The sequence below is a fragment of the Dermacentor variabilis genome, chromosome 1 (genome assembly GCF_050947875.1).
Source record: "Dermacentor variabilis isolate Ectoservices chromosome 1, ASM5094787v1, whole genome shotgun sequence".
Taxonomy (NCBI): domain Eukaryota; kingdom Metazoa; phylum Arthropoda; class Arachnida; order Ixodida; family Ixodidae; genus Dermacentor; species Dermacentor variabilis.
Genome location: NC_134568.1, coordinates 72364075 through 72375399, shown reverse-complemented (window position 1 = coordinate 72375399; position 11325 = coordinate 72364075). Strand labels below are relative to the sequence as shown.

At 42.5% G+C, this 11325-nt stretch overlaps 1 protein-coding gene across 1 annotated transcript; it reads left to right on the top strand.

Moving 5' to 3' along the window:
- Nucleotides 1-6330: 6330 nt before the first annotated feature.
- Nucleotides 6331-8925, top strand: LOC142571487 (uncharacterized). Its single transcript, XM_075679881.1, has 3 exons — nucleotides 6331-6424; nucleotides 7278-7774; nucleotides 8821-8925. The coding sequence occupies exons 1-2, from the start codon at nucleotides 6419-6421 to the stop codon at nucleotides 7767-7769; spliced, it is 498 nt and encodes a 165-aa protein (XP_075535996.1). The 5' UTR covers nucleotides 6331-6418; the 3' UTR covers nucleotides 7770-7774; nucleotides 8821-8925.
- Nucleotides 8926-11325: the final 2400 nt, after the last annotated feature.

The following is an 11325-nucleotide window of genomic DNA, read 5'->3' as shown; positions in this document are numbered from 1 at the left end:
GTAATAATGTGGCATAATGTAATGTCGTTGAGCACAGCGTGGTAGTCGCAATGCTTTCACAGCCATTCATCGACATAGGGATAAGTGCCACTTGAAATTTATTAATACTGTATATATATATATATATATATATACATATATATATATATATATATGTACTTGGCCCGTATGACCGGGTTGCAGAGAAGTACTTGCTACTATAGAAATTTTCCTCGCAAATATTTGTTAGGGTTGCACTAAATCTTCGCGTCATGCTTCATGGAAGTTTAACTTAGCTATATGACGCTATGTAGTTATGAAATGCCCTGTATCTGTGACGTACACGCCTCTAAACATTTAACTGCGCGTTTTCGCGGACAACTTCGAGTACTTCTATTCATTTGAGGCACGGTGTGTCTTTGCACTAAGCCTTACAAGCTCCAGATGTGCGCTACGAAACTGCAAACAACTCAGTAGTGTTCGATGTGCTCTTGAACATCTGTATTTATTTCTTACTTAAGTCATTATTTATGAAGTTATTTACCCACTTTTAAACTTTGTCATATACGAAGTACCTTCAATGGAGTAGCTATAGAGACCCTCGCATTGAGAAACATGCAACTAATTTCTAGTCGTGAAAATAACTGCTGTGAGGTTTTTCAGGGCTCAAAAGAAAGCGCGCGATATCTGGAAGAAGTGTCATGTGATTAGGCGTCTCCACCTGGCGACAGTGCCCTCAAACTAGTTTTGCACATGTTATGTACAATATGAGCACACCTCCAAAATAAATACCCCATTATCGGGGATGTGCGCAGGGAATAACGAGTGAGTATCAGTGTGAGCAACCATCAGGATTGATGTTGAAATTGTAGTTCAAACGACCCTTTCTTTAAGCCTTGTTTGTACGTCCATATATAAATATATATATATATATATATATATATATATATATATATATATATATATATATATATATATATATATATATAGTCAGCTAAGTCCAGACATAATATATGCACAATAAATATAAATAAGGGGCCGAATTCCCAAACTTTTCGTTCTTTGCCCAGTAGCCCGTCCCCCACCTTCTGTAATAACACTTCGAAAATCAGGATGAGCTGAAGTTTTATGTCCCCAACAATCCAATATTAAGTTTTTTTTGTGTGAAAATGGGCCAGAACTGTTATGTTGCAAGCAACCAGAACGCCACTGCAGATGTCACGGTCGTATCTCACAAACTATAGGTAGTGGACCTAAAGAAGCACGATTGAACTAATCTGCAGAATAAAGAAATTAGAATAGAGAAGTTAGAAAATAAAAGGAAAAGGGGGGGGATAGAAGGTGTAATGAAGCCACAAAGCTTGGTCTGTCTGAAAGTTTCTCGTCTGTTGCAAGACGCGTTACACAACTGGTTACAGATAGTTGCTGCGATGAGACCGCATACAGGAGACGCTATAGCTGACGTCACTTTCCTTATATATAGGTTGTTGTTGTTGCAGTTGCTGCGCACCAAGACGCAGAAGATTCAGCTCTGGAATCGGCCTTGGCTTTATTTTTTATTCTTTTGCTTTATTGACTCGCCTTAGCCTTGCTTTAATGAGTGTCGCCACTGCCTTGTAACGCCACATTTTTTTTTTTTTGACCTGGAGCGTCTGAACAAGGATAAGCGGTTTCCTTAGTGTGTATTGAATACGGCACGGCAGCTATGCATACATTTGCTCCTCAAAAAAAGTACGGGTGCGATAAAACTACTACGAAAATATATCCAACAAGAAATTACGTGTGCAATGGAAATGCAACTTTCAGTGATTGACCAAACGATTGACTGGCCAGACGCTAAGAATAAAGATTTTGGTAGTCTTCGAACATTTACTTCTTATATTCAAAGCCAGCGCGCACAGCGTTGGGCAAACTACTTTCTTTTGCTTACTGATGGTTCGAAGCAAGGGCGTACTATTCAGAAGATGTCAAGTTACTAAGATAAATAAGTGTATTTCGATCTTACACTATTGTTACAAACTATATGGACGTTGCACATCTCCAATAGCTTATAGACGTATGTTTGTCTTTCGTAGCAAGAAAAGGACCGACTTGTAGTATTCAAGGCAGTAGCTTATCATTGGAAAAGAACCGCTGAGGTTCAGGACGGTTCATCATGAGGACAACTAATATCATTTTTACGTTTCACAGAATGTTTAAGAATTACCTGTGACTGATAACATAATTATAGTCATTGAACTGAATTGTATAAAGAGGCGGACAATGCTTGCGCATGAAATCGACGCACATAATCAACTAATAAGGAAAATTCGATAATTAAGATATTAATTTATTACTTCAAGTTTCAAGTTTCAAGTTTATTCATCAGCGATGTGAGTTTTACAAAGAATTGTATACAGAATTAGCACTACACAGGGAGTAGAGCACTACACTACACACTTTATGGCATATATTGCAATTTACGAATTGTAACCGGTGAACTTGCAAGTCATTTTCACTTGGAACAAATTTTGAGGATGGCAAGGGTTCTGAGATAAGCGCCACCAAACTAGCGCTAAAAATCCACTGCTGTTCCACTTAGTTTTTCAATAAAACGCTCTTTCATGCATGCAAGCACAAAAGTAACTGTAACGCAAGTGTATTTCGTGCCATAATAGTTTGGGCACTAAAGTCTCGAAACTGGTGTCGTCTTGGAGGTTCATTTTAAGTGGATAAGTCTTTCATACTCACTGGATCCAATCCGTAAAGTGCAATATGTGTTGTAAAGTAAGTAGTAGCAACTTGTTTAGTGACTTCTTGATTAGTAGGATATGTGTTTTGATTTCTCGTGGAAGTAATATTCGCCTTTGAATAATGCAGCTCAAGGACCAGAATTGATTATGCAGAAAAGAAGTGAGGCGTGCAGATAGGACACAAGAGTAGAGAAGTGGACCACACGAACGCCGACTATCAACTGAAGGGAGCACTGAGGCGAAAAAAGAAAGAAGACACAATACTCATCTGCGCAAGCTCAGGAATGGTATCACCACATGTCAGTCGGGTACATGTGCCGGTCTACGTGTGAGATAACTGTTAAGGCACGTAATCTCTTCCTTACGTAAAGTAATCGAAGGCTGACTCACGCACGCACTTCCACCATTATATATATGCCATGCCTCTACCATAAGACGCGTATCTTCATTCTTATGCCTGTAAAATATCGCGCATTCATCTAACTCTGGCGTGCAGTTATAATCTTGGCAATGTAGGGAAAGATTAGAAGGCGATCCACCGGTTAACGACCTTTTATGTTTCATTAGCCTCTGATTGCGTCCCGTTTGCCTTACGTAGAACTGGCCACAGCTAAGGGGAATCTTATAAACCACACCCATATGACAGTCAGTAAAACTGTTGTTCTTATTGTGCTTCACTGGACAAATTTCTGTTCTTTTTTTACCTTTTACCTGCTCCTTTTTCCTCTGTACGGCAGCGCATATCTTACCTAGCTTATTGGGAGCAATGAAAGCAACATTAACTTCATATCTACTTGCAACTTTTTAAAGCCTGTGCGACACTGAATGAATGTACGGAATAGCCACTACTCTTTTTTTTTTGCTATTACTGCTTTCTATAATCACGCCCGTCTCCCTCGAAATCGACTTTTTTTAGGCACTCAGCCACAGTGGCCACTGCTACACTAGGATAACCTGCTTCTAATAGGCACCGGACCTGCGCATTAAAACCGGCGCTCATTTTGTGCATGCAGGATCTGGTGAGAAAAGACTTAAGGCTTCTCTACTCTTGTGTCCTGTCTGCACGCCTCACCTCTTTTTTGCCTAATGAATCCTTCCGAACTAGCTCAGCTTTCTGTCGTTCTAAGACCAGAATTGTGCTATCTCCCACAGCCTGTAATTAAACATTCTGTATAACTGAAAAACGATTGCCTGTTATCGCTATCAAAAGCTACGAGGCGGTATGAGATGTCGGGCGTCCCGCTTAAAAAAAGTCATTCACCATTGCGGTGAGTGACTTTCTTCATGGCAGTACACAAAAAAAAAAAAGGTTGCAAGTGAACAAAATACTTTTTGTACGAGATCTACTCGTGACTAAAATATGTCGCAGTGTCAATTCCCTTTATATAAATATTTTATTACGCATAATAATTATTCCCGCTCTCAATTGTATAAATGTAAAATAAAAATCTCTCTTCCTCCCAATTGAGCACAGTTTCAAAGAAAGCAACAGCTACTCGGGGCATTTGCGACACGTCTTGTCCCTATACTGACGAACGTGATGACTACAAGAGCTCTACTCACTTTGACGTTACCATTGGCATTGAAATCTGTTCAAGGTTTGGCACTTTCCAAGAACCGGAAGCGCGCGAAATTTCGTAACCGTATACGTTGTTTAGTAACTTCGTTGTCTGCGCCTTAATAAGATCTGTTCGGCGAACGCACCAAGTTGCTCCCTTGGAAGAATGAAGCGAGGCTCCCTGTCACCAGACAATGACACCACTGTGGCACGCCTTCCTTCTTATGAAGGCGTATACCTCATGTTTATAGCTTGTTCGAAGGTTGCCTGAACTATATGGTTCCGGGCTCTGGGTGCTGCCATTGAAGTGTGTCAAGAATGATGTGAGGAACGGCTGATGTAACAGCATGCAAGTCTGTGTAGTCATGTAATGGTGCATCGACTGTGTCGAGCGATTTCATTTGTTTAGTTCATTCCGTTGTTTATTTTAAAGCAAAGCTTTCTTTAAGCCTAGCTCACCACGCTTTTGTGTACGTTAGTCGGCCTGTTGGTCCGTATCTCATATGATGGAACACAGACAACCGGCTCATATAGCATGGAATTCCGACCAAAAAGTATTGTCAATGAGCGCACGTTTGTTCTGCGTAATCAAACAAGAAATCACTGCACAAAACCTGTAGGTATAATGTCGGTTCATAGGTAACTGTACCCTTCAATTGAATGGTTCAGGCTACTTAACGGTTACGTTGAATTTTCTTTTCCCCTATATTTGACCTGCCCCCTTTTGTGCCACTGGGTATGTGCTCATTTTTGGCCAATCTTCCCCACCTGAAAACGCGCGAACGCACATAACGCCCCTGCCACCACCAACCCTACACCTGAACAGTGAGACAGGGGTCCAGCTCGGACCCACGAGACCAGCGATAACCTGGCGTGGCGGGCCCGGGAGACTTCTCAAGCAACAGGAGTCCTGGATGAGCAAAATCATTTCATGCTTAACAAGGCAACGCAATTATGGTAATAAAGCTCAAATGCCACCAATAAAGTGACTTCGCACTTGAGATGTTACAGGACTATAAGTGGCAAAAGAAAGAAAACAAAACCAAATAATTTTACCTTAGGGATTTAATGACATATAATTGTATCGCTCCGCTTAAATGCTTACAAATGAGTGTTATATCGTGAGAAGGCAACAAACACTGACACCAAGGACAACATAGGGGAAATTACTTGTGCTTAATAAATGTAATGAACAGCATGCCTATATGAACAGCATGTAGATATGACTAATAATAACCGGGCCCCTCGGTTAACCCCCTTTCTTCTCGTTTATTACAAATGAGTGTGAAGTTAATTATTTATTATTATGACTTTTTTCCTATTTCTTTTCTTTTGAAGGGACTCAGATGCAGGGACGGATCGGTTATTGGCCGATACGTTGAAGTTCAGTGAAAAAAGCAGAAAAATCAGCAAATACTGAAATATTCTCTAAGAAAGAAATGTTTATTAGACTTCAGCATCCTCGATACTAAGATCCAAAGGCTGCATTTTCAAAGCAACAGCTTCGATACCGTTTGGAAGGAGGCCCATAAACTCGAACTCCTAACTCACTGCTTCCAAACGGGTAAAATCCGGTTTTCTTTCTCATCAAGACATTTCATCACGTTTCCGCTAGCAACAGGTGTGCCTGTGACCACCAGCACGCACCCAGCAGCCTGTAATTTCCAGCTAAGAGCAATGACATCACATGCGTGATAGCCTTCTCTTCTTGCTTCTCATATGTGCCTAGCGCATCAAGGGCGCTCTAGGCGATCTCCACTTACTCAAACGGAACGGGGCGAAAACCGCCGGCCGTTCCGTACACGCTTCACTGGCCACTGGAAACAGCGCGTCAACCGCCGTGCGTATTGTCCCCAGCATTTCTAATGCAAGGCCTCCCCAAGCCTTCTCTCTATGACCCAGACGAAACGGCGTGAGTGAGAGCGTGCGCTGCTTGATGTAGACACTTGGGTTTAACTTTCGTATCTTTTTTGCTCTTCATTTTTCTTGTCTGGCAGCAGAGTGACGTAACACTTAACCCGTCTTGAAACATCCTCTCGTCTTCATTTTGTGGAACCTGCCTTTTTTTGCGCCGTATATAAAACGGACAGCTTTCTTATCGCTAAGCCATACGAGCCCTCTTGGCGGAGAAAGGAACCCACGTTCAGAGATGAAGGTGAGAGACGGACTTTCCTGTAGAAAAAGTATTTCTCAACGAAGGCATTGCAATTTGGTGAAGTAGAAGCTGCAGTGCCTTCAATGGACGAAATACGGGCTCTACAACTAAGATATTGTAAAAGGCGCCACAATGCTTATTTATTCCCGTTTCTTTATGCTGATGTTTTTTACCTAAACTTGCCCATTTCTTCCACAAAGAGACGAGCCTGTCTCGAAGAACAAGTTCAACTGGAAAACTTCTGTGTGCGGACCATGTAGTCACATCCAAAGTCCCCTCCATTCGTTCTACGTATTCAATGACGCGAATAGAGTTCTTCAGTGACAAACCCTGACGATGTCTCACTGCCTCACTTTCCACACCCGTTCGTCGTCATTAGCCTACAAGCACTTTGTTCATGCTACAAGCATGAAACATATTCTGATGTATATCCCCGTTATTTTGATAAATGAGAAAAAAAGTGTAAGCCGCTTTAAGCTGACTGGACGACAGAGCGTTCACAGAGGAAAAAATACTGGGGCCATGGATTCAGCTATCATCCGTGCAGAGGGTCACAATTGAAAGCTCTACTGCACATTTGAAGACCTCTGAGCCCGGCGAACGCCTTTGCTTGCGTGGTAAACGCAGTTGTGCGTGCGCGCATCATCTGCGATCTCTTTCGTTTACCCTGTCCTTTCTTCATTTCTTCCCGCTTCTCCGTCCTCAAGTTTAGGCTGGCAAATTAGGTGCAACCTGGTTATATTCCCTGTCTTTCCTTTTCTTTCTCTCAATCTGATCGGCCTGTGCTGTTTTGTCAGTTGTAGTTCAATGTAAACTCTTCAAGTCGCACTGATTATCATTCATTGTCCGCTAGCTCCTGAACATCGCCGTTGTGTCCGCCGTGGTCTGCCTGGCTGTCGCTGGGCCTGCGCCCAAGAAGGACGCCCCAGCAGCAGCACCAGCTGCAGGCAAGGAAGAGAAGATTGAAGGACGAGGTGGTTTGTTCGGCGGCCCTGTTGGATACGGTGGTGGCTACGGAGGTGGCTACGGAGGAGGTCCCGTGGCACTTGGAGGCGGCGCCTACGGCAACGCCGCGGGCGGCCACCAAGGTGGCTTCGCCAGCGGCGCCCAGGGCTTCAACCAGGGATCCGGTGGCTTTGCAGGTGGCGACTCATTCAGGAACGTGCAAGGCTACAACAACCAAATGGGTTACAGCTCCAACACTGGCTTCTCGAAGACCGACTCAAACCGCTACGGAACCGGTTTCGGCCAGCACTCGGGAGGCTTCGCCGGCGGAGCCGCTGGTCACCAGGCTGGTTTTGGCCAGGCTGGCTTCGGTCAAGCCGGCGGAATTGGCCACTACTAGCACAGGTTTGGAAAATTAATCAGTTGCGTGTGTGTGCGCTTTTGAAGTCTTAAAGCATATAAATGCATACTAAGTTGAAGGTGGTTTGCATAGTAAGTTGAAGGCGCTTTTGGAATCTGGGCCCGTATTCGCAAGACGTTCTTAAACAAGAATTGTTTGCAAGGAAACAATTCAGCCAATGCTGATGGTATACACGTTATTGGCGAAGGCGGCCAGTCAGTGACAAAGTGCACTTATGTACTGAAACCTTTGTGAATTCGGTCCCTTAACTATGGCATGCACTTACATTGCATGAAGCAGGTGTGTGTGCGGATTCAATCCCCTCCACTTCCATTTTTGTGTTTTGCAAGAGTATTGACTGCTCTCGATTCAATTAGGCTCGTAAAACGAGACGTGCACTTGTTTTCCGTTTAGTTCATAAATCTTGTCGCAGTTCTTGAGTAGTTGTGAATCTTCTGTCTAACTCTGCTTAGTTGCAAAACACTGCTAACGTAAGTAGTAATGCTTTTATAGCATTACGTCTAAACCATTTTGCTATGTGCCGGCGTTGGCGACAAGCAATCTCCTCTGCGCACTGGGAAACTTGATAAGTTGCTGCTGGAATCTGTAGTTAATTCCACACCTCATATACAAGAAACAACTATTTTTCTACTTTAGTCTTGCCATACTACTGGTGCAGTGTAGTTATCTGCGATCTGTGTGAAAAAGCTTGAAATAACGTCTATTTGTTTATGCTCAGATGGAATGCTGGGGTGAAATACTAAATTAAAGAGGGAAAGAGATGAGTCAGTCTGCTGAGCCTGATGCATAACTGTGCGCGAAACCAGAGGCTCACTAATATTTTTGTCAACTTCTGTTCAGGGCATGAAAACGTTCTGCGTAGTTGGGCTGACAAAATGAATCTGCTATATCCATTTTTTTCTGTGGCTTTTCTTCAATCGTTATCAAAGTTCCTATCGAGGTTGCTTTGTTGAGGAACTCAAAGTCTTTCACTCAGATATTATTATATCAAGTATCTCGTTGGCATAATTGGACATTTTTTTCTTTGCAGGCGCAAGATCTAGTCGCATGGCTCACATATAAACCCGTGTTCAAGCTGCAAAACATAATTTCTTGTACAAATATTGTGAATAAATTATCATTATTTTGCTTTCAAGTATTTCTCATAATAGGTTTAACTTTATGCGTCGACATACAATTATACATAAGCCTGAACGAAATCGTCGAATGTTCAGTAGAATATCTACAGTACTGTTAGAACGAAGGCAACAATGTGTCTACCACAAGAGCTGATAATGTTTGGCTTAGTATTGTTGCTAGGAGTTCCAAAAGAAATAACATTTAGGCGTTGGTTACAAGCTAGGCAAGTGAACTGGACCCTGCCTCGCCCCTGCTTGCTGTGACACATAATCATTTCTTCGACAAAAATGCTATGCCAACAACACGTTGAAATAAACTCAAAACAGGCTATCTTGGAAACGGTCTTCATATTTATACCTTTGCAGTATCCATCTTGAAAGGAAACATAATAGCACATAGTTTCGTTTCAAATGTAAAAAATAAGCACCTTCTATCGTAGTGCTACGGCGCGCAAAAGCACAAGAGCAGCGAAACCAACGCCGTGGAATCGCTAACTTTATTACTAAACTGTCTAAATAATTCGAAGTTTAAGCGTGCATGGAAAACCATTCGTGCTTTCCCCGTGTTTAAAACTGGCGCCAAAACGGATGTCGCAAACTATCGGCCGATATCTCTTCTCTCTGTGATTTCCAAGCTTATCGATTTAGCTATTCACAGTGTATTGTCGTTCAATGTAAAAAAAATGTTCTCGCTCCAAATCAGCACAGATTTCATTCCGACCACTTGTCTTGTCGGTTCTACGAAGCATATTACCACGCCCGTCACGCAAGGCGGGTAAGTTGATGCTGTATACTGCAACCTCAGCAAAGCCTTTGATGTAGTCAATTATCGCCTTCTGCTTGCGAAGCTTTCGCACACTGGTGTTGAAGCCACTGTTGCATTATCTTCTCTATAGATCCTGCTTCATGAGCATCAATGATTGATCTTATTTTCTCTATACGCTACTTAGCGGCGTTTCCCCAGGTGCCGCGTTAGGTCCACTTCTATTCTTAATTTCATCAATGGCGTTTCTTCGACAACCCAGAAGTCTTCATTTCGTCTTGACGCCGACGACATGAATGTATTTACTGTAATATACACTATTGGGGACTGCCACACTCCACAGTCCAACCTCTATTCATTCTCTGAATGGTCCCAATGAAATGGGCTCAATATAAATTCGTCTCAAAGCACGATTATGCCATATTTGCGTAAAACACATAATATTGCCCTCCCTCATTTGGTTGATCGGGCAGTTTAGACCGGGGTTGAAACAAGCAATCTCGGTGTGCTATTTGATGGTACGTTAAGCTTCTCCGCACACTCTAAGCGTAGGAACACGAGGCAGGCCTCGTAGGAACACGAACCCTGCGCACGCTCGATTCCGTCTTGAGACTGACAAGAGAATTCCGTACCACACTTCGCATCCTTTAAATTGTTCTCATAGTTACGTATCCCTTAACTTGAATGCACCTCAGTGTTGTGGAATGGCAGAAGCAATATAGACAGCACACTTATCAAACATGTTCTGAAAGAGTTCATGAGTATACATATAAACATATTTTTCTGAGCGTTTTCAGAACGAGCAACTTTTCAGGTTGGGATAATTATCCCACGTCTGCGTCACATTGCGGAAGGCCTAGTCGTACCAACGTCTTATTTTTGTGTAAAGTCATTCACGGAATTATTTCATGCACGGAGCTTATAGGTTTCTATTTTACTGCGGGTTCAGCAGAAGACTACCAGGGAACATGGACCCTCCAATGTTCCTGGCTATTTCGGCGAACCACCTCCTATCCACAAATTGCAGAGTGTGTACAACTGTCTATTTCTCCGTCTTGATATTTTTCAAAACGTGTTCTCTTCTTTCTGTTCCGAACTTCGAGCTTCGTATTAAGCCTTCTTTCTTGCTGCCCTCCTCTCCTGTCCTCTCATAGTTTATTTTTCTTTTCGTATAAGTCACTTCGTCGAACGTACACTTCTAGCCATCGACTGGCGTTCACGCACTACTGTTATTCCTTATCCCGCGTACTGTGTATGTATGTAGGTTGTCTCTCAATTTTGCGTTACTGCTGTACGTTTGTTCAACATGTAGCTGCTTGTCCTGTTCTTTATTTTTTCACTCTAGTTCTTAGCCATAACTTTTCATTGTAGTTGATATACCTTTTTTTTTACCTCTTTGCGTCAGTGTTCAAACATCCAGCTGTTCCAGGACACATAGAGCTATTATTATTATTATTATTATTATTATTATTGAACTCATTGAGCACTTCTCAGGCGTCATAGCAAAGACAGTAGTAAAGACCTCAAGACGATGCATGATTTGCATGCCTCGTTCCACGTCTGCGTCGATGAAGGAACATTTCTGCAACTGCAGGACCACTCCACGCGGTTGAAAAACTGCTAATTTAGCCATTTGAAGGACCTCTGTGCAAAG